Source organism: Cervus canadensis, chromosome 11 (genome assembly GCF_019320065.1).
Source record: "Cervus canadensis isolate Bull #8, Minnesota chromosome 11, ASM1932006v1, whole genome shotgun sequence".
In the NCBI taxonomy this organism is placed as follows: domain Eukaryota; kingdom Metazoa; phylum Chordata; class Mammalia; order Artiodactyla; family Cervidae; genus Cervus; species Cervus canadensis.
In genome coordinates, this window is record NC_057396.1 from 59,420,001 (window position 1) to 59,442,234 (window position 22,234).

The window sequence follows — 22,234 nt, forward strand, 5'->3', positions numbered from 1 at the left end:
CTCACGAGACTTCTCTAAGGTTTCCAAAAGCTTAGGTCAAAGTTTTTGACTAAAGTTTAGCTTCAAAGTTTTCAAAGCTTCTCTCTTTGAGGGCAAAGGACGCCTTTTATTTATTTATTTAATAAGATAATCAGATGGGATTTGTAAAAGTGGCTCATTTGGAAGTTATTTTGATGTTCTGGTTCTGACATTCTGAAAATATACCTAGATTTGATTCATTTCACGTGGTTAGTCACTCAGTCATTTCCAACTCTTTGTGACCCCAGGGACTATAGCCCAGCAGGTTTCTCTGTTCATGGGGATTCTCTGGGCAAGAATACTGGAGTGGATTGCCATGCCCTCTTCCAGGGGATCTTCCCAACCCAGCGATCGAACCCAGGTCTCCCACATTGGGGGTGGATTCCGTCTGAGCCACCAGGGAAGCCCAAAGTGCACTAACTGTACCAACTGCTATGATGACAAGGTGGCCATAGGTTGGGAAAGGCTTGTAGCCCTGGCCTTCAGGGATGCTCAGAACATCACCCCAACTTACTTTCCAGCCCTGACTCAAACCTTTCATCAGGACACACCAGACCACCAGGCATTCACGGTTCTCAAGCCCATCCTGGCTGTCCCCACCTCCTCATATGACTGAACCAGCTCTCACCTCTGCCCATCCAGATCCTTTTTAATCCTTCAAGGACTGATTCCAACACCCCTTCTCCAAAGAAAATACTCTTCCTTCTCCAAGATCCCTTAGAACTCTATTCTAGAATGAATATGTCTCATATTCCTGACTAGACTATTCCTCTTTATGACAAGAACGATGCCTCCACCATCCCTGGTTCTCCAAAGTATACCCAGCACAGGGCCTGGACACAACAGATCCTCAGTTAAGTCAAATACTGAAAGGATAGCTAAGCATCAGGAATGTGGCAGAATACATCTGAGTTTTCAGTTCTGGACCAAGTCCTCTTTCTGCCCAGAAAAAAAAAAAATGACATATACTTTTCAAGGGCACAAGGTAGACTAGTTAAGAGTGGGAAGCCAGGACTCTTAATGGGGAGCTTGTAGAATCCAGGAAGGAACCACAATTCACTTGTGAATTACCCTCCTGTTTATAAGATCTTCCTTGGTTGTGAATGCCCGTTTGAATTCCCCCCAGATATTTCGGAATTTTACAGTTCTTACACCACAGTGCTGCAAGGCAAGCTTAGAGACATACATCTACATATCAGTCCCTCTGATTCAAGAGGAAGGCTTTATTTAAACCACCAGCACTGGAGACTGAAGGGTAAACAAAAAGATAGTTCACGGATGTGCCAGCCATTCTTCCCTATTGTGGCCAACAGCCAAGACAAAGAGCCAAGTGTGGCCACAAACACTCTGAGCAGCATCTCCCAGCTGCACTACGGGAAATCCGAGAGGGAACTCAGGAAACCATGAAGTCTAATCAGATGGTGTCATGATTCATTCCCCAGGCTTGTGCCTCTTACAACTTGGCACGTGAAAAGATGGAGTATTGGTAATTGGTGGGCAGATACTGGGGACTGGTTCATTAAGCCTCCAATTTTCCTACTTAGCTGGAGATGTAGAAAACCGAAAACTACATTTCCCAGACTCCTTTGTAATTAGACTTCACCATTAAGACAAAGCTGCATGAAATCTGATAAATGGATGTGAGGCGGAGGTCCCCTTTGTGTCTTCTTTGCTTGTTCTACTAGCAAACCAAGTCACAAAACATGAGGTATTACTTTCCCCCCTGTAGAGCATTCCAGTGTTCATTTCCCAACTCCTGAATGCTTCAGAGACAGCAGGACTGCTACTGAAGGCAATAGCAAAACCTTCTTGACTCCAGCTTCAATCCTGAATTGCAGTTTCTGGGGTTATCTCAGAGGGAGAAGCCCCCCAATAGCAAGTTTTGTATTGTTCTTGGTTGGAGTCATTCCTGGAGGTTCAGCCTTAGACCTGCTCCTTGAGCCCACACAATGATTCTTTTGGCACATAATTCCCTGCATTAAATCCCTTCCTGTTTAAAACACCTAGGGTGGTTTCTATTTCCTGAATTGCACACTGATTAATATTCTCAACATACAAAAATACTCCAGGGTTAAGGCTATCACTATGCCTCTGACTGGTACCCACTTGTCCACACTCAAGGCCATTGCAGGCCCCCAAATGATCCTTTCAGGCCTTTCTCCTTGGCCTACCGGCTGACCTGTGGCCCATAGGAAAGTAAAATGACGAGCAATTCATGGACTTTCTCAGTAACATCCTTCCCTTGGCCTGTGGGCTCCAGGCTACTATTTCCTTTCAGATTATTTCATCTAGCCCATTGGGCATGCTGAGAAGCTGGCCTGCATTACTGGATATTCTGGAAAATCCCTATAAAAACTCCCATCTGTACTGGCCACAGCTATGTTCTAACAGGGGGTGAAAGGGCTCCAGAGGAGCAAGGCTGGGAATGACTGGCTATGCACCATCCCCAGGGTCTCTCTGGTTCCCTCCCAGAGAAAAAGGTCTGTTTCCCTCTTTTTGCCTTTTCGCCAGGCTGTGCTTGGCTGCAAGCCACTGACTGTCCCCTCTGCTGGGCCTGGCACCTTGGACTAGTGGTTCTCAAGTGCTTTGGTCTCAGGATTCCCTTTGTCCTCTTACAGGTTATTGAGGCCCTCAAAGAGCTCTTGTTTATGTGTGTTGTTCTACCACTAATTACCATATCAGAAATTATAACAGAGAACGTCAAACCTCTGAATACACAGGCTCACATCCTGTCAGCCATCAGAGTGATACTGTGCTTGCATGTCACACAGTCTCTGGAAAACTCCCTAGGAACTTGTGAGAAAATGAGTGAAAGGGCAAATAACATCTCATTGTTATGAAAATAATGTTGACCCTGAGGCCTCCTGAGAAGTCTGTGGGACCCAGAGGGTCGCCAGACCACACTTTGAGAACTGCTGCCTTAGACAAATGCAGCCTTGCCCTAAGGCAAGGCTGCTCTCAGGCGTGGGGCTGGGATACTGCCCCAGTCCAGTCAATTCTAGAATGGTGTGTGGTTTACATGCACACTCCTGGCTTAAGGATCTGAGGATTCCACACCGAATCTTCACTGGGAGAAAACCCTAGTTTCTAGAAGCCACTGAACGAGTCTATAGCCTTGGACATATCATTACCTTCTTTGGGCCTGTTTTTCTTTTAAAATGGGGTTAGGTTAGTGGTTTCTGGACACTTACCATCATGAGAAACCCTTTTGCTGTTATTTCACAGCCTCCTTAAGATTAAAGCTGTACTTTCTGTACCTTCTTCACCCAGACTCTGGAGAGAGACTGCCCTAGGTTGCAATCCATTGCACTCTTGATGAATTAAATTATAATCCTGTGCAAGTTATCTTCTCTCTCTAGACTCAGCTGCCCATCAACAAAATGGGTATCAATAATAGGGCCACCTCACAAGACCGCCAGAAGGATGTACAAAAAGTGCTTAGCACATGGTAAGTTCTTGGTAAAGGTTAGCTGTTATCATTTCAGTGTCTGTTGATAGAGAAAATACATAATAGCAGAAAAGGCTACAAGAATTTATTAAATGCCTCAGCTCCAGCCTTCATCAGGCCTAGCCAATTCCCTCTCCACACCCCCCAACCTTCCTGCAAGTGTAAACATGTAAAGCTTGCAAAAGCCTGCCAGCAAGCTGCCCACCACCCACTCCACCCCAGCTCATAAAACAGAGCAACAAAAGGCAACCACTACGTTCAGTGTGATCTGGAGACTGTTTCTGGCAGTGAAGGGCCTTGGCCGTCAAGAACCCTAGACGGGGGAAGGGGCAAGGACAACACAGACCCAGAGGCCACGGGGTCATGAACAAGCGAGGGGGTGAGGGGGTGGGCATGGGATACTGTGAGGGACCTGCAGTCCTTGAGTGCTGCTGGCGGCCTAACCTCGGAAACACCACACATACTACTAGCAAACATATCCGGTCGGGCTGCTACTGTGACAAACAAGGCCACTTAAAAGGGTCATGGACTCCGAGCATTTGTCTTTGTGTGCATAAAATAGCAATTCATGTCATGTGGAAAACTCGTAAAATGTAGCAAAGAAAGTGGGCCTTTAACAGGAAGTGGGGTGAAGAGGAGGAAACAGAGGCTCCGGGAGGCCCAGTGTCTCGCCTAAGGTCACAGAACCCTTCAGCACCAACAGGGAGACCAGCCCCAAGTGTCGTGACTCAGTTTCTCTTCTCCCTCTTTAATCGAACATTTGAGCTTAAGCATATCAAGCCAACAGGCTCACGAGGCCCCTCACCAGGACCAGGCCTGCAAAAGCCATTTTTTCCTGTTAAAAAAGAAATGAAAGAATAAACTTCTTAAGGCCTTGGCTTTAAGAGGTCCCTGCAGCCTGGGAAGGAAAAAAAAAAAAAAAACCCTGCCCCACTCAGCAAGCGTATGATTTATTGGGATTACAGTCCCACAAGCGGTATCTTAACAACATGAAACAGGAAACGCCTCCGATTTCCAGCTCAAAGCAGGCTCTGTTCTTCCTTGAGGTGGGCAGGGGCTCTGGGGAGAGAGTCAGGTTGGCAGATGGGGCACAAGCCTGGAACTGGGGGCCCAGGCATGAGAAGACCTTGTGCCTCTGTCGCCACCGGGTAGGCCAAGTCTGGGGCCAGTAGGTATGTCCCCTCTGCGCCCACCCATGAGGACTGGGTTCAAGGATTCAGGCAGGTGGGTCTGGGAGGTGCCCACCGGCTGGGTAGGCCCTCGACACCCGGCCTGAGCTCAGCCCCGGGAAACCTGGGCCATGGTTTCTTAACTTCCACCATTGACTGGGAGTAGAGGGGGCCCTGGGGCACAGGCCTGGCTCCCGCGGCTGGGAGGGTTTGGGGGAGGCCCATAATGCCTTAGGCTAGCTCCCTAAAGAGATGTCCTCATCACCATCTAAGCTCAGCCCACCCCAAGGTAAGGACCCTTAGTCTAGGAAAGGAATCTCACAAGGACCAGCCACAGAGATGATGGTCAAGGGAGGGGCTGGCCAGATCGCCCACCCTCAGCCCTAAATTCTTACAATGACTTTGCCCTGCCTCCAGTGAGGGCCACTGCTGAGCCCTGGGGTGGAATGGGGTGACCTTCCCTCCAACCCTTCTCTCTCCAGGATCTTGCTCAGAAGCACACTGCTTCTGCACCCCACCCTGCCATGCTGCCTGGATTGGGCCTGGCAAGTGGCACCATCAGGAACTTGCAAAGATGCCAACCTTTTCCCAATCAACTGCCAGCTCTTCAAGCAGAGACTGCTCTGGGAAAGTCAAGGTTGGCTCTGCTTTGCCAACTCTGAGGCCCTTACCCCTAGGTCCCCCAAGATTTCCAGAGGGCCGCGGTGGCCTAACACCAAGCCAAAACATCCATGGAGAATGAAACCAACATTGTCCCAAATGAAGTCAGATTCCACTCCCAGCACAAAGGACGCGATTCTAGTCTGTCTCACATCTTGGACTAATTATTTTTCTAGAATGGCTTGGTAAACCAGAGTGGTTTGGCTCAGCTTGGAGTCAGAGCTGAGTAGGCATCTCTCTTCTGACTTTGAGGACTACCTCCCCCCTGCCACAGCCCCTTGGCCTCGGACCCAGCAGCTGACCCCTGGCAGAATATCCACCTGGGGTCAGGTGACTTCTGTGAGAGGCAGGGCTTAAGGCTTTCTTCGGGGAAATATGCTTTTCTTATTAAAACCCATCTGGTACAGATTAGAGGCACCAGAAAAACCTCTACTTGCTCAGATATGCATATGGATATAAATTTAGATTACAACCAAGTCATGATTAGCTGTGAACGATTTCCCTACCTCTTCCCATTGGTTGCCCGTCAGGGAACCTCAACATGAGCTATGGATGGGAGGCCAATAGTGTAGCAATCGGGGTATCCTTGGGTATCCTGGCCCAGCTCCTGAGGCAGCCAGGATTACTTAGGAAACACAAACAGCTAGTGTGTACAGAGCATCTGCTAAGCACCTGGCATAGTTTTAAGCCTTTTACATGTATTGACTCATCTCATCCTCATCGCTACTTTAGGAAACAGGTATTATTATTGTCCCCATTTTATACACGGGGAAACTGAGGCCTGTAGAGGTCAAGTAACTTGCTCCAGGTCACACACCTAGTAAGTGGCAGAGCGGGGAGGTGGTCCCAGGCAGGGTACCCCCAGGATCCAAGCTCCCAAATAGTACACTCTACTGCCACCTAGCTTAGTAAGCTCACTCTGGCTTCCCATTTTTCTGGACTCTACACCACCTCTTTCATCTTGGGAATGATGAGTATTAAGCATGGTAACCGTGTAATCTGTCACCAAGCTGGACCACATTTAAGAAGGAAGAGGAGTGTTCCTGCCAGCAACACTGGGACAGCAGGCATAAGAGACAAGTGTCTCAGGCAAACACAAACACCTGGTCACCCTAGCATTTAGCACTTGGGTAAAGCACCTTGCCTGGCTCAGGGGTCCCCTGCAGGCAGTGGGAGGCCCTCTCTGCCCATCCACCCTGAGCCTGCTCTCTATTCTGCTCATGCATGCTAACTTGCTTCAGTCATGTCTGACTCTCTGCTACCCCATGGACTGTAGCCCGCCAGGCTCCTCTGTCCGTGGGATTCTCCAGGCCAGAATACCAGAATGGGTAGCCATTTTCTCTTCCAGGGGGTCTTCTTGACCTAGGGATGGAACCCACATCTCTTATGTCTCCTGCATTGGCAGGCATGCTCTTTACCACTAGTGCCACCTAGGAAGCCCCAACACATACACCAGTTGTAATCATTTTGTTTGTTTGCATTCTTCTTGTCCGCTTTTTCCTCAGACTATACTTTCTCTGAAGGCAGAGACTGCTGTTGCCCATCCCTCAGGACAGAAGCCCATGTTAGACTCAACTGTTGAATTTAGAAACGCATAGCACGTCCCTCACGCCTGGCGGCAGAGCCCTCAAGCTGTGAACATGTTCTCCGGGGTCCGCTCTTACTCTAGTGCTCTCTGCAGGGTCCCCGAGCTCTAAGTCAACCAGATGAGCTCATGAAATGGGGAAGCACTTCGTCTTCCAGTCTTGGAGGCCTGAGCTGACTTGGGTATTAACAAATGGCTCTCTTCAGAATAGAAAGAAAATATTCCCCTGATGAAAAGATAACCATTTCACAGGAGAATTTTCTACCTAGGAACCACCTCCTGGTGGGATCTCGGCTGACTGGGACTAAGGTGGTTTTTCTGGGAGGGTGGAGCCGTCCCAGGGAGGCAACGGCAGGTGTGGTTCAGCAGATGTCCACGTGGCCTTGAGCCGCGATTCAGGGGACACAGCCATCTGTCTGTGATAACTGGGCCTGACTCCAGGGTGGCTTCTTATGTGGGCGAATGTTACAGATTTCAATGGAGACTGCACCCCTCCACCCTCTCCCCCCCCAGCAGGGAGGGCTCCCAGTGCTGCGAGGTTCAAGGCATCCATCTGGCCTGTCTCTCAGGCCAAGGCCCTCCTGCATGGTGGCCTGGCTGGTCAGCAGCTGGCCCAGCCGGCTGAGTATTGCTGCTTCCCACACACCTGGAGTGGAGCGGGGTGAAAGCAGGCCTCTCTCCACCTGGCTAGGGTGTGGCTCCCTTGGCCTCCCAGCCAACCTCACCCACGGGCTTGCTGCTGCAGGAAGGTGTAAGAGACGCAGAGTCACCCAGGCTCAGCGTCTGTGATGGCTGACAAGAGACCACAGTTCTTTCACCATGAGAAAGAAGTCAGACCGGCAAGGGCCTCTAGCCTGCTCAAACATAAGCTCCTTCTTTTGAATACAACGCTTTCAAAAACATGGTGAGAATGCTTGCCACCACTCATGGACCTCGGTCAACAAGTCAGGCTGGGGAGGAGCCTATGGCTTAGCTGTCCTGCTCCATTTATCCCGTGGATACCTGCTGAGCAGTGGGTTGGTGGTCGGGTCTTTTATTTAGTCTCTGAATAGGTATTCCTGTCTGGATTCAGCTGGGTATCATCACACAGCATCTGCCTTCTACCATACCCCAGAGTCTAAGGCAGAGAAGGGGCCCATTCACACAGTCAGGTAAAGAGTTTCCAGAAGAGACTTCCTGGTGGCCCAGTGGTTAGTTAAGACTCCATGTTCCCAATGCAGGGGGCCTGGGTTGGGTCCCTGGTCAGGGAACTAAGATTCCATGTGCCACAGCTAAAACATGCCACACACAGCAATGAAGATCCCACGTGCTGCAACTAAGACCCAGCACACCCAAATCAATCAATCCAATGGCTCAAGTGGTAAAGAATCCACCTGCAACGCAGGAGACACAAGAGACAAGGGTTTGATGCCTGGGTCAGGAAGATCTCTCGGAGGAGGAAATGGCAACCCACTCCAGTATTCTTGTCTGGAAAATCCCATGGACAGAGGAGCCTGGCCGGCTACAGTCCATGGGGTCACAAAGAGTTGGACATAACTGAGCACGTGATGAATGGATTAAAAAAAAACAGTTTCCAGAAACTTCTAGGAGGCGGTAGGGGCATGGTTCTTGAGGCCTGACAGAGAAGCACGTGTGTAAGAGGAACATTCCCGACTGGTTACCAGCGAATTTGACCTGTGCTATAGAGGCAGTACACTCCAACTCAGTCAGAGAAAAAGGTTTCCAGCACTTGATCATGCTTTCTGTACCCCCAGCCCAACTGCAGCTTCAGGGAAGACACTGGCCTGGGCAGTAAAGCAGTAAAGCCACATTGCTAAGATTTGCTGAGGGCCTATTATGTGCCAAGTAAGCATGAGGCCATTCTGCAAACTCTACCCTTTAACAGCTACCCTGTAAGGGAGGTATAACTATTAGTCTGCGTTTTACAAATGTGGAAATCAAGGCTTTGGGAGGTTTGGACATACATCCAAGGTCACATAGCTAGCCATTGGTGATCTGTCTGGCTCTAAAATGAGAGACTCCAGAGTCTTTCCAGAGACCAAACTGTCACGCATGAAACGCTCTGAGCCCCTGGCTGGTGGAGAACTGGAAGGCAGGCACGTGGGAGAAAAGAGTTACCGTAGCGTGCCCATAGGCCTGCTGTGCCCACGTCCAGCCTCTGTGCCCACAGTTTCATCAGTACTGAAGGCAGGAGGGATTGGGGTGCTGGGCTGGGGCCCAAAGCCCCAAGGGAACACTCTGGACCCCTTAAGAGCCTTATTTCCCCAAATCGGAAATATGAAAACAGTCAAGGAGGTGGCAGTCAGAGGCGTTGGTCTTGTGGGAGGAGGGAGGTCTGGGAGCTGGCTGGCAGGCAAGTAGGAGCAGGCCAGAGCCCAACCCATGTGACAGTAGACATCGCCTGAGCTCCTATCCTGCCCCATCCCCGGGGGTCTGGAAAGTCCACGGCTCAGCCTCTGAAGCTGCCTTCTTTGAGAAAGCAAACTCCATTCCCTGGAATTGGGACTTCCCAGCACCGAGGCTCTCTCTGGGAGCCTGGCGATGCTGTAGACAAAGGGGATTGTGGCTGCGTGTTATAAAAACATCCCCGGGCCGGGCAGTTCCCGGTCCTCTCCTTCCCGGTGGGGACCGGTGGGCGCAACAATGGGGCAGGAAGTCATACGCAACAGGCAGCCCCCGGGGCACTTGTCAACGGCTGGGCTAGGATCCTGTCTCCAGCCTCTGTTATCTGGCACCGCTACTTCCTCTGTCTGCCCCCTATCCCTGGCTCACTCCTCCTCGACAGCTGGACAGATGCCCACCTGTGCTGGCCACCCAGAGCCAGCAAACTCAAGCCTGTGGGGGAAGAGGCCCCGAGGAGCTGAGAGCCAGCAGCCCGAGTCACAGGAGGTGCTAATGGAGGGATGAGCTTCCAGGGTCTTGTTCTCTCTCCCCTGGAAGGCAGAAGGGAGGTATCGCCTGTGACACCATGAATTCACTGTAGCCTTATGATTGGCTTTCCTCGTCTAAGCTCAGAGCTGTCTCTTTCTAGCTGTGACTTTGGGTGACTTTGGGTGTCCATCTTGCCCTCTGCTGAGAGAGAAGGCCTCAGTCTGTGCCTTCCTTCGAGAGCTTCTCTTGAGAGCTTGTGAGGAACTGCTAGACAGCTGTGGTTATAAAGTGCTTTATAAGCCATAAAACTGTCCAGGACTTCCCTGGTGGTCCAGTGGTTAAGAATTTGCCCGCCAATGCAGGGGACACAGATTTGATCCCTGGTCCTGGAAGATCCCACATGCCATGGGGCAACAGCCTGTGAGCTGCAACTCTGAAGCCCATCACACCCTACAGCCTGTGCTCTGCGGCAAGAGAAACCATCAAAATGAGCGATCCGTGCACTGCAGCTAGAGAGTAGCCCCCGCCTGCCGCAACTAGAGAAAGCCTGAACACAGCAACAAAGACCCAGTGCAGCCAAAAATAAAAATAAATATTAAAAAAAAAAAAGTTTTGGCCAGATGCCTGTGAAGTAAAGTGAAAGTCGCTCAGTCGTGTCCGACTCTTTGCAACCCCATGGACTATACAGTCCATGAAATTCTCCAGGTTAAAATACTGGAGTGGGTAGTCTTTCCCTTCTCCAAGAGGTCTTCTCAACCCAGGGATTAAACCCAGGTCTCCCGCATTGCAGGCAGATTCTTTATCAGCTGAGACACCAGGGAAGCCCCCAGATGCCTATAGCCCATGTAAACATATATCAGTTCATACCACTCCCACACTTCACACCTGACGGTGACAGCCTGTCTGGTGTAGGCTCTGGGGCCAAACCAGCCAGAGACGGGCCTGGGAGACAAGTATGCCACTGAATTTGGAGCATTTGTCTCGCTGCTCAGTTTGCGAACCACTGGGTGGATGAAATCCAGTGTTTAGAGTTCTTTGAGATTCTTGGATGGTGGACTGTGATAAATCCGAAGTTTGTACATATTTCTGTTCAAAACAGTCCTCACTGAGCTAGTCCTTTGGTCCATCTGGTCTACCTCATCTCTGTCACTTGCCTGGTTCACTGGCTACTGTCAGGGTGAGTTAAGAGGGAATTGAAGGCAGAGACTGAAGGAGGTATATATGAGAGGAAAAGAAAACAAACATTTTGAGTAGATGTGATTTTTAAAATCACCATTGTTTTGGGTTATTTAAGCATTAAACATGATTTAGTTATGAGTCTTTTCACAGGTTTATGAAAATAGTAATTATACAGCCAATAGCAGCTACCATGTATGAAGAGCTTACTCTGTGCTAAATCCTTTCAATGGATTACCTCATTTGATCCCTACAAAAAACCTGGCAAGCAGATCAAGCCATTTTTCATGAAAATCTGGGGAAACTGAGGCCTGATAAATTAACGTGCCCATATTCACACAGCTCATCAACGGCAGAGCAGAGACCCCACGGATGGTCTTTCTGACTCCAAAAGTCCAACCTTTAGGCTCTATAGCCCATCTCACTGAACAAAATACTTAACTGCCTACTCTGTGCCAAGGAGTGCTTGGAGTCTCTGTGCTGGAGTCACAGTGGTTATCCTGACCCTTGGCGTGTACCGTCTAGAGGGGTGAGCAGAGGGCAGAAAAGGAAGTAAGCAAATCCATAGACAAGGTAGCTTCAGACAGAGGAGGAGCTTGGAGGAAAATGAAAAGGAGACAGAAGGATGGGGAATGATTAGGGGTGGGAGGGATGGCTCCCTGTGTGCACTGCAGACCACAGACAAGTGGCTTCAGAGGTCCCTGGACGCACCAGCCTGAGGAGTGCAGGGAAACAAGTACTTAATTCACCCAACAGCTATTTTTATTTCTTTTACTTCCATTCTGGGTAAACAGATGGAAATTTCATGCACAAAAGGGGGGAGCAGGAAGAAAAGAGCTTAACATTGCAAATCTTCTTGAAATGGTATTTAAGAGAACCACAAGTCAGGAGCACAAAGCCATCACTGCCATCATCTCTATTATTTGATAAGAAAACACTTTCGCAAGCTGAGCAAAAGATTAACGAGCCCATTTCTTCAGACTGAACACTCAGCCTATCTGCGGGTGCCTCCTATTTATGTACAGTGCTCATCCGAGGGGAAACAGCCCCCTCCTGCATCCGGACTGGAACAAAGAAGAGCCTCTCCTCACTGTGGGCTTCATGTGTGTTGGAAGCCCTGCCCCAGGATTTTGAGGCTCCTCCAGGAAGCAGGTACTTCTGGGATCTTCACTCTACACAGGAGGAAACCAGGGTTCAGGAGGTAAGGAGACATGTTCAGATCATGTGGCTGGAGGAGGAGAGGCTGGCTTGATCCTCACACACCTCTGAGGATGCAGGTCTCCACGGGAAAACCACTCAAGCCCCACCTAGAAGTATCTGCCTAGACAAACAACAACCAGTGATGACTTAAAAACACACACATACACCTATTCTGTATTTGAAAAAATGTAGATCTGAGCTTCCTGGTTGTCCAGGTCCTAGTGGTTAAAAATCCACCTGCCAATGTAGGGGCCACAGGTTCGATCCCTGGTCTGGAAAGATCCCATGTGCCACAGAACAGCTAAGCCTGTGCACCACAACTACTGAAGCTAGCACGCTCTAGAGCCTGAGGGCTGCAACGATTGAGTCCATGCACCTACCTACAGCCTGCGGTTGCAACAAGAGAAGCCACTGCAATGAGAAGCCTGCGCCCTGCAACGAAGAGTGGCCCCCATGTGCCACAACTAGAGAAAGCCTGCACACAGCAATGAAAGCCCAGCATAGCCAAAAAAAAAAAAAAAAAGTAGATCCATGTTGGTCATGAAATACACACCATAAAACAACAAAATCCCTCTGTGACTTCTGCTGCCCACACCCCATCTGTCCCAGTGTCCTGCAGCTGCTCTTTAAGGCCCAGTTAGAAGCCCAGTCTGTTCTAACATGCCCACCCCCCTCCAAGGATGCCAGCCTTCTCTAAGATCCTCTGGAACAGGATGGTGAGTATGATGATGAAGAAGAAGGAAAAGAAAATGACGATGACTGACACATAGTGTGTGCCAAGCACTAATACTTGGCACATACTAACTCAATCCCCGCGACATTCCTATGCAGTCTGCACTGCTCATCCTTTGCTGAGAAGAAACTGAGGCATAGAGGCTAAATGACCGAGGCCACCGGCTCATAAGTAACACAGCTGGGATTGAATCCAGGCCAGTGGCAGAGCCTGAGAGCTGACCTAACGAAGTACCAGATAATCAAGCTTCCTCTAACACTATCTGCTGGTTCATGCTTTTTTTCCCCCCCCTTGTCTTATTTTGGCCTCTCTTATTAGGCAGGAGACTCAATCACATAAGGCACTCCTTCATAATTCTCTTATATCCCTTCCCTGCTGATCAACAGAAGTATAGCGAGAAATGTGAGTTAATAAGTAAAGTGCTTAAGATAGTATCGTATCTGTCACTTAATATGCGCTCTATAATGCTAACTATAATCAGCAGGAGTGTTTGTAAGAAGGACTAATTTTAGGAGTTGCATTATTAATTATTATTATTGGTAGTGGCAGTAGTTATCTCAGGGGTATCAATAGTAGTAGCAGTAGTAACTGTATGAGTTGCAGTCATATTACTAACCCAGATGCTGCTCGAGAACCACTTGTAAAGAAACATCATCCTAGGTCAATGAAGAGAGACTATCCTCAATGTCAAACACATCATCTAAGAAGGCTGATGACCATTATAATGGGTGGGGGGCAGGGCGCCAGCCACCTTTAACACAGCTTTACTGTACTCAACTCATTTAATGCCAGTAGCATCTTATTATCTCCACCATTTTACCATTAAAGAAACTGGAGGCCTGGAAAGATGGGCTGACATGTCACACTGCTAGAAGATAGCAGAGATGACACCTCTGGGATGACCCAAGAGGCCAGTGGAGCCCCCAGTCTTGGGCAGTAGCTGAGGTCATGGTGTGGACTTTAGGTAGAGTGGGCCAGAACCCTGTGGGCTCACATCTTTGCTAACTCCAGCTTTTCCGAGTTCTGTCCACATACTTGCAGGAACCCTCCTGACCAGCAAGACATGGATCAGGGCACCCAAGGGCTGGGCTGGACACATAGTACCTTCTTCTGGGATCCCACCTGGAAAGGGACTTTGAGCAAAAATAGCTCCATGGGAACTGGGGACTAAGTGTGGCATCAAACCAGCACTCCAGGCCCCGTGCCACTTCTGACCTTGCCCGGGGTGCAAGAGCACGTACCAGACAGCTCTGGGGTGGCTTCTAGTAGGAGGGCCTCTCCTCACAGCAGCATAGGAAGGCCTTCCTAGCACCTTTATTCTCAGAGCAGTCCAGGTGCTGAGAGGGGAGGTGGGGGGAGAGGGAAAGTGGGAACCAGTCAATCCCAGAGACCATGGAGCTAGGCAGCAGGTCAGGCTTCCTAGGCCACAGGCTCAGGCCTCCCCTTGCCTTGGCCCCTGAGGTCCCAGCCCCCTCGGGCATCATTCTGGACTGCATTTCCTTGTTTTCACACAGTTTCTCTCTCTTGCCCCCCAGGTCCTCCCTCTATCTCCTGCCACGTGGTCTTGGCATTCGCTTATTCCTTCTGCCTGATACTAATCAGCATAGAAGCTAATGCCGAGCATTCACGGTGTCCAGGTCCCGCTCTAAAAAAGTCCTGCCTGCATTATTTCCCTAGCACTCATAACTTATGGGTGACTGTGAGGAGTACATGTTACTTGTCTATAGAACTCGGGCTCTGCAGAGACTAAGGGACAGGTTGAAGGTTCTAAAATCAGACAGTGAGAAGTGAGATCTCTTTGAATTGCAGTTTTCCCCTCTGATTGTGCTCCGTTGGCTAAGAAACAGGACACCAGATGTTTCTAAGCTGCATCCCAAATCAGACGCTCCTCCTGGCTCAGCCTCCTGAACACCAGCAGGGCCCGAGCCCTTGGAGCGTGCTTCTCTGCACAGAGGGGCACCGTGCAGGGCCGGGGAGAGGGAAGTCAGGGGCCAGGGCGTGAAGCTCAAGCAAACGGACTGGGGTGTAGACAAGTGGCCCATCTTCATTCCCAGTATTCCCAGATATTCCGCAGGTGTCTGGCTTTTCCGGGCTGCTGGCAGCACTTCTTGGGAGGTCTGAGCCCCCCTCAATGCCCAAGGTTCAGAGGCAGAAAGCCAGATTTCTGCCCCCTCCCCACCTCCGCCCCCTCTGCCTCTCTAGCTGTATCTGTCTCCCTCCATGTGCTCTGCTACATGATGTTCTTGTCCAGCAATTCACTGGCAAGACAGCAGACCTCCCTCCGCTCCTGCATGTCTCCACCACCTCCCTCTCCACTTCCCCAAACTCCGCAATCCCAGGAGTACCATGCCCTCTGTTCTGACCCCCGTCCCTCTGCCTCCCGGCACAGCGAGCGAGGACCATGCTGAGCCAGATGGTTGTCCGTTTTCCTCCAGACCATGAAGCAGGGGAAAGGAGGCTCCCCCCATCTCCCTGGGTAACCCTGGATCTCTGACAGCAAGTGCTTTCACTTTCAGAGCTCGGTCATGGGTGATGATGTGCCCTGCAGGGTGGCAGCTGGGACTAATCCTGTGTTTGAGACTCTGCCGTATGCCTCGCTGGTGCCTGTGATGCAAAGCTGCCAGCAAGAACGGGATCCTGGGAGGGTGCAGGAAGGTTCCAGCTGCAGGGGCCCTCCCCAGGAGGCGAGGAAGGTGTCCTGGGAGAGGAGAGGCTGGTGGGGACGGAATGACCCTGGAGGAGGTGGGTCCCCAGGGATAGGACCCACTCAGGTTTTCTTAGAGCTTTAGGACTGGGTCTCAGCCATGGGTGGGAATGCTGTAGCCTGGCTGGTGAAGGGCTTCAGGTCAGAGAGACCTGATTTGAATCCTTGCCTGGGTACTCAGCAGCTCGGTGCCCCCCGGCCCTGTGCCCTCATTTGTAATGTTAGCACGTGCCTTGCTGATTCATTGTGGGGCACGGAAGCAGAAGTAGGTAGAGCTGCCCTTTAAAAGGAAGAGGCGGCGCCTTTCACGTGTGTTATCTCACAGCCCCATTTTACAGATGGGGAGCCTGAGGCGTGGAGGGCCCTATGTGGGAGGCTGGATCTGAGCTCAAGTCTCTGTCTGAAGCCTGTGCTCCCTTCCCATTGCTGCCCGGCTCACTGTGGTGGCAGATGGAAGCACGTGAGAGTGCCTCCTTGTGCCCCTGCAAAGCTGCCCCCTTGCAGTCCCTACTTCCCTCCTCCCTCCAAACCTAGAGCAGGAGGCCATGGGGAGGACAGTCCTTATGGAGAGATACTGGGGCCCCACTGACTAGCGTAGAGGCGACCTGTGGGTAGCAGGGACCCAGGATGAGCTTCACGGAGGGATGAACGCATGACCCACCCGCCCTTTGTCAGCATGCTCGTGGTCACACACAGCCCCCAGCGGGAAGGGAGAAGAGCAGTTTCTTCAAAGAGGAAACCTATGAGACGGACTGGAGTGGCACCATCAATGGTGTCATGGGCCCAACCCAAGTTACCGAACTGAGCTCCTTAGCCCACGTGTGGGAGATCACGGGAGAGGTCCATTAATCCCAACAGAGCCAGACAAACCATTGAATCCCCAAGCAGACCCAGAGGTTCTGCCCTATTCTGGTTGGGAGACCTGACCCCATGCTCCAGACCTGGGACAGAGGGAGGAACCTCAAGGGAATGAAGAGGGAGAGGGGAGAGGACAGAGACAGTGCCAGACTCGCAGAAGCAAAGGGTGTCTCCCTGGAGCCCTGGCAAGCTCTAGCCTCTTTGTGCAGAGGAGGAAGAGGGTCCCCAGAGCTCTGCTGAGGGTGTCAGAGCGGCAGCACCTCACAGAGACACATGGCCTGGCCTGCGGCAGGAAGGCCAACCTGACTCTCCAAGGGCGGCAGGGCTCCCAGAGGGAGCCCAAGCCTAGCAGGACCTGCTTAGCAGCCAGGGGCTGGGCCATCAGAGAGCTGTTGGGCCGTCCACCCGCCTGGGTATTCTTAAGGTGTCCTCCTTACCGTGCCCAAATCTGACATTTGGGGATTCTTTTTTCCTCATGGTGGTTCCAATTTTCCATGTGTCTAACACTCATTTGAAATGATTCATGGAAAAATGACTTTGCAACCAATTTCTTTGTGCCACAGACAGTGCGGTTTGTAAATAATGGGCTATCTAAACACACACTCGTGTGTATGTTACCACTCCAGAGTGGCTGCGATAATCTCATACAGACGAGCAGTTTGGGTCACACAGGAACCCTGATGCCATGTTTCGGAGCGTCAGGCCCTGGGAATCCTCCCGGGAGGAAAGCCAGAGGGTGGCCACAAAGACATCCCAGGGGTTCCAGGCACAATGCCTGCAGAAGAGCACCTCCCTGGCCGGCGCCGCAGCCAATGGCCACGGTCACAGCCCGAGGGCCAAGCCGCCCAGCCTGGGGGCAGCAGGTCCCAGGGAGGTACCTCCACCTCCTCTCCCAGTCACCTTTGCTTGGGTGACCCAGCCTCAGGCACCCTGGGGGACCTCACCGACCAATAAGCAAGCCCCCCCGCTCCCCGTCCCCGCCCTCTCCAGATGTTTTCTCGGCCCTTTTGCCTTCTCAGCCAAGCTCTGGCAACCACAACAATTTCTCCACAAAGCAGAAACAGCTGGGGTGGAGGGCCCATGCTCTGACCCCACCTCCCTGCTGATGCATCCTTCAGGGAAGCTGGGGCCTCCACCTGCCACCTTCTCGCTCTGTGTCAGGCCCTGCCTGCCTCGGCCCTGCATTCACTAGGTAGCTCCCAGAGGATTAAGATGATGATGATCCAGTTCCATCAGTTGCAAAAGGGCTAGGCCCCTATGGGAGAGCGCTAGACTGAAGCCAGCAGGCCTGGGCCCTGGGGCTGTTCATCCACTAAGTTGTTGGAGATCAGATAATCAGCCAGAGCCATGATGTTCCTTCCCATCTGTAAAATGAGTGGACGGGGCAAAACGTGCCTGAGATTTCTAACAAGAATGATGACATCACGGTCATCAACAGAGGTGACGGCTACCACTGATGGAGGGCCAGCTACCACCCAGACATTGTCCTAAGTGCTTTTTCTCAGAGTACGAGCTCACGTGTGTCTTACCACCCACCTTTGTAGGCAGGTGTGAATACCTCATTTTATAAAAGAGGCAAATGACTTTCTGAGAGCCCAGGTGGTGAGTGATAAAGCAGAGGGGCCAAAGCCCAACTTCTGAGCCTCAACAACCCAAAATACATCAGCCCAGGGTCATCAAACCCCGCTGCACTCCAGGGCCAGACCTTCTTCCAACTGAATACACAGTCCCTGCCCGTGTCAGGCCACCTCCCCACAGGCAAACAGGCCAGGGTCAGGGTTCTTCGGCCACCTTGTCAGTCACTCCACATGCTCACGGGGTCGCGTGGCCCACCAGGTAGGCAGCCCAAGGCAGAGCCCTACCGTTCATTGTTCAGGGCCATCCTCGGGGGGTCCAGGTTGGGGTTCTCCATGGACTCCATCTGTGGACACCGCAGGAAGTAGTACAGTGTGTGGAGGGCGTCGGGGGACCAGGTGATGGGCTGGGGCGGCTGGCGGGCCTGGCGGGCGGGGCTGGAGCCTGGACACAGCGGGTGGCGTCCCTGCATGTGGTGCATGGCACGGGAGACCAGGTCACCTGGCGGGGAGGAGGGCAGGAGAGAGGGGGAGAAAAAGTCAGTTCCCAGTGCACACTCTTCCAAGGATCCTTGCTGGCGAGAGGAACAGTGCCTAAGCCGGCATGCATAATTACTGTTTACCCCGAGGCAGCAGGCGGAGGTGGCAACTGTCACCCAGACGCACAATAGGATTCTAGATTCCCTTTCACTTCCAGTCCTGCCCTAACAGTGAAATGAAACTCTAGGCAGGGCCCGGCCCCACCAGACCTTATGCTAATACAGTTTCTTTTTCAACATCCCCACTCGCTCCACCATCCCACGAGCCTTCTCCCGGCTCCGACCATGGGAATCTCTCTGGGCCTCTCCTCTCAGCCTCTAATTCCTGTGCCAGGCTGTGTGGTGGTTCTTTCCCGTGCTCTCTGGGGCAAAGTCCAGGTACTTCTTTTTTCTTTTTTCTTTTTTTTTAAATGTTTGGCTGCATGGGCCCTTTGCTGTGGTGTGTGGGCTTTCTCTGGTTGTAATGGGGGGCTTCTCTCCAGTTGTGGCCCTTGGGTTTTTCTTGTTGCAGAGCAAGGGCTCTAGAGCACCCAGGCTCAGTAGTTGAGAAGTGAGGGGTTAGCTGCCCCGTGGCATGTAGGATCCTAGTTTCCTGACCAAAGATGGAACCCACGTCCTCGGCATTGGAAGGCGGGTTCTTAACCACTAGACCACCAGGGGAGTCCCCAGAAGTGCAGGTACTTCTGCAGAAAAGGGCTTCCCTTTCCATGCCCCAAGGAAAACTCTCACCACCACCATCCACTATGCTTACTATGTGCCGGGTGTTCCATTTCCTAGAAAAAGGATTTAATTTGATCTGTACACTGCTGGGGTCGAAGTACATCCCCATTTTACAGATGAAGAAACTGAGGCTCATCTGGTAAGTAAACGTTTAATGACCCCATGCATTTCCCTGGTCTCAGGGATGCCACGGTGTCCAGAGGTTAAGTAAATGGTAGCGTCTAGATTTGAATCCACATCTGTGTGTCTCCAAAGTCCATGAACTGAGCGGAGACCCAGGCCACGGCCTGCCCTCCTGAAGGTCGTGGGGTCCTCAGGTTCCTATATCCTGTGCTGGGTTTCTTCCCCAGTCAAGTCTTTTCAATACCCCACCAGCTTAGGACAGGAAACATCCCATCATTGTGTGAGGCCACAATGCTGAGAAAGGATGGGTGAAACAGCCCCAGGCACCTGCGGGCCCCTCACTCTAGGAAAAGTGGCGCCTTCCATTCTTCTCAGGCCTGAGAACTCAGGGGAGCGTCTCCGGAGGGTCAGCTTCCTCTAGACCCATGCAGTTCCTCACAGATAGCCCCTTGGATAGAAAGCCTCTGAGCAAAGCTGAACCTATGGAGGGAGAAACCAGCAGGTTTTATTATGGCAGGTGAAGCGTCATTTGATGTTCGACCGGACCAAATCATTTACTTATTCCCTTAAACTTCCCTGCGGAGCATCTGGGTCTGGTACTCTGTTCTATGTACCCCTGGTACCCTGCACGGGTTCTACTGCACAACAGGTGCTCAGCAAGCATTTGAAGAGTGAAAATGTAGCCTTACACATTCACTTCATTCTGAAACACTTCTGGTGGTACTTGACTTGAGCTCATTAGATGCCAAGTCCTCCCATGACCGCCAGAGTGACAACATTTGGTTTCCAAGCAGGGACAGTGACAGCCCTGGAACTAGAGACCTCCATGCAGGGAAAGAGCCCTCCATGCCCCCTCACCCTGGGTCCTCACTCCTCTCTACACAGCGGACCCTGCTCAGCCCACGGCTGCAGCTCGGGTGCCTCCTGCCAGATCCCAGGGCCAAGAGGGCTGAGAGCAGAGTCCCCAACACCTGGTTCCATCCCCAAAACTGATTTAATTGGCCTGGGGCAGGACCCAGGTATCTATATTTTGTAAAACTTTCCTTGCTGAATCTAATGTCCAGTCAGATTTGAGGATCACCAGGTAAGCGAATTAAGAGCATAGATTCCAGAGTCAGACCTGCCTAGGTTTCAAACTAACTGTGCGCCTTCTATAAGTTACTTATCAAAGCCTCGGTTTCCTTATCTGTAAAAATAATTGCTTCTAACCACAAGTTCTGAGAATTCAAATAAATAACCAATGTGAAGCATTTAACATCATGCTTGGCACAAAGGGCTTGGTAAAGTTAAATACATCACCACTATTATTCCTGTCCTTTGTTGTTATTCTTCTAGACTACAGGCCACCTTGTCATACTCTTTCTCCTGGGACCTCTGCCTGCAGTCAAGGGCTGCTCCACCTTTCCCAGGACAGGAGGAGTCCAGCCCTACAATGCCAGATCCCAGCTCTGCCCTCAGGTCCTGGGTGGTAGAAACTGGTCCCAATAACTCCAGGCCAAGCCACCTCCCAGAAGCTAGTTGTAGACCTATGTTGGCTGCAATAAGTTGAAACCTGGCTCCCGTGTCTCCAGGTCTGAATGTCATAACCGTTGGCACGACCACAGGACCACAAGGAGGAGAATTCAGAGTCCCTGATAGCATCAAAGAAACCTTGGTGAAATATCATTTCAAAATTTGATAAGGTAGAAGTTGTTACCATTCATTACATTTAAGATTACTGTGTTGTTACTGGTGTAGACCCCTTGGCAGCACGCTTCCAGCCAGAATGCAGCCAAGAAAGTCAAGGAAGGAACAGACATGCCTCCTAAGGGTTCCCTAAAAGGGAAACCAGGAAGAGAGAGGCTTTCAGAAAAGGCATGAAGTTTTCCATGAAGGCCTTTCCAAAAGGCCTTTCCATGAAGGCATGGGAACTAGAGATGGAGACCCTGGATACTTTGCTCCAAGCCAAGCTGCGGGCTACCAGTCTCTCTCAAAGACCAAAAAGACAGATGCCTGCAGACAACTCTGATCAGGCATCTAAAGACTTAAGCTGCACTGCAGCGCCGTGTAACAGGCAAAGACAGCCGTGTGCTCTGGATGTTCTCCCTGAGAGACTGTCCTCCCTGCCACTTTCTATTTTCTAGGCTTTGTGACAGACATGAAAAGATACAACAAAATCTCAAGTCTTTACAGCTACCCCATCAGCAAAGCATTTTTGTTTCACAGATGAGGACACAGGCTTACACAAGTTAAATGTGTCCAGGGGCATAAGCAGCAAGGGGACCAGCCAGGATTTGAACTGCGATCCCTGTGTACCAAACACATGCTTTCGACCATTGCAACATTGCTTACTTGAAGGGCGGTCTGCAGACTGCAACAGGTCTGCGAAACTGGTGGTTACTGGTTCAGAAGTTCAGTTCAGAAACTGAAAGTGAGCTTGAAAAAATTTCCAGAGCAGTCTGACAGAGTGATTTTTTTTTTGACAGAGTTATTTTATGCCCATTTAATCTAATAATAAAATAAGATGACTTGCATCTGACCTGCACTTTGTGTTTCTAGACACTCCTTTTTATTTATTTTATAAAAGTTTCAGTTTGCAATAGAGCTATGCTAAGTCATTCCAGTTATAGCCAACTCTCTACAACCCCATGGACTGTAGCCTGCCAGGCTCCTCTGTCCATGGGATTCTCCAGGCAAGAATACTGGAGTGGGAAGATATGCCCTCCTCCAGGGGATCCTTCCCAGCCCAGGGATCGAACCCACATCTCTTGCATCTCGGGCATTGGCAGACAGGTTCTTTACCACTAGTGTCATCTGGGAAGCCCAATAGAGCTGAGGATATACCATTCCTGGCCCATCACCACAGCGAGTTTGAGA

General features: G+C 51.0%; 1 protein-coding gene across 3 annotated transcripts in view; it reads right to left on the reverse strand.

The window, feature by feature from the left end:
• Positions 1-22,234, reverse strand: part of ABTB2 (ankyrin repeat and BTB domain containing 2) — a 188,875-nt gene that overhangs the window by 23,726 nt on the left and 142,915 nt on the right. For all 3 annotated transcript variants that reach the window (XM_043481532.1, XM_043481531.1, XM_043481530.1), the window contains one exon: positions 18,285-18,498. In XM_043481532.1, the coding sequence (XP_043337467.1) occupies positions 18,285-18,478 (194 nt within the window). In that variant the 5' untranslated portion in view covers positions 18,479-18,498. The remainder of the gene's footprint in view (positions 1-18,284; positions 18,499-22,234) is intronic.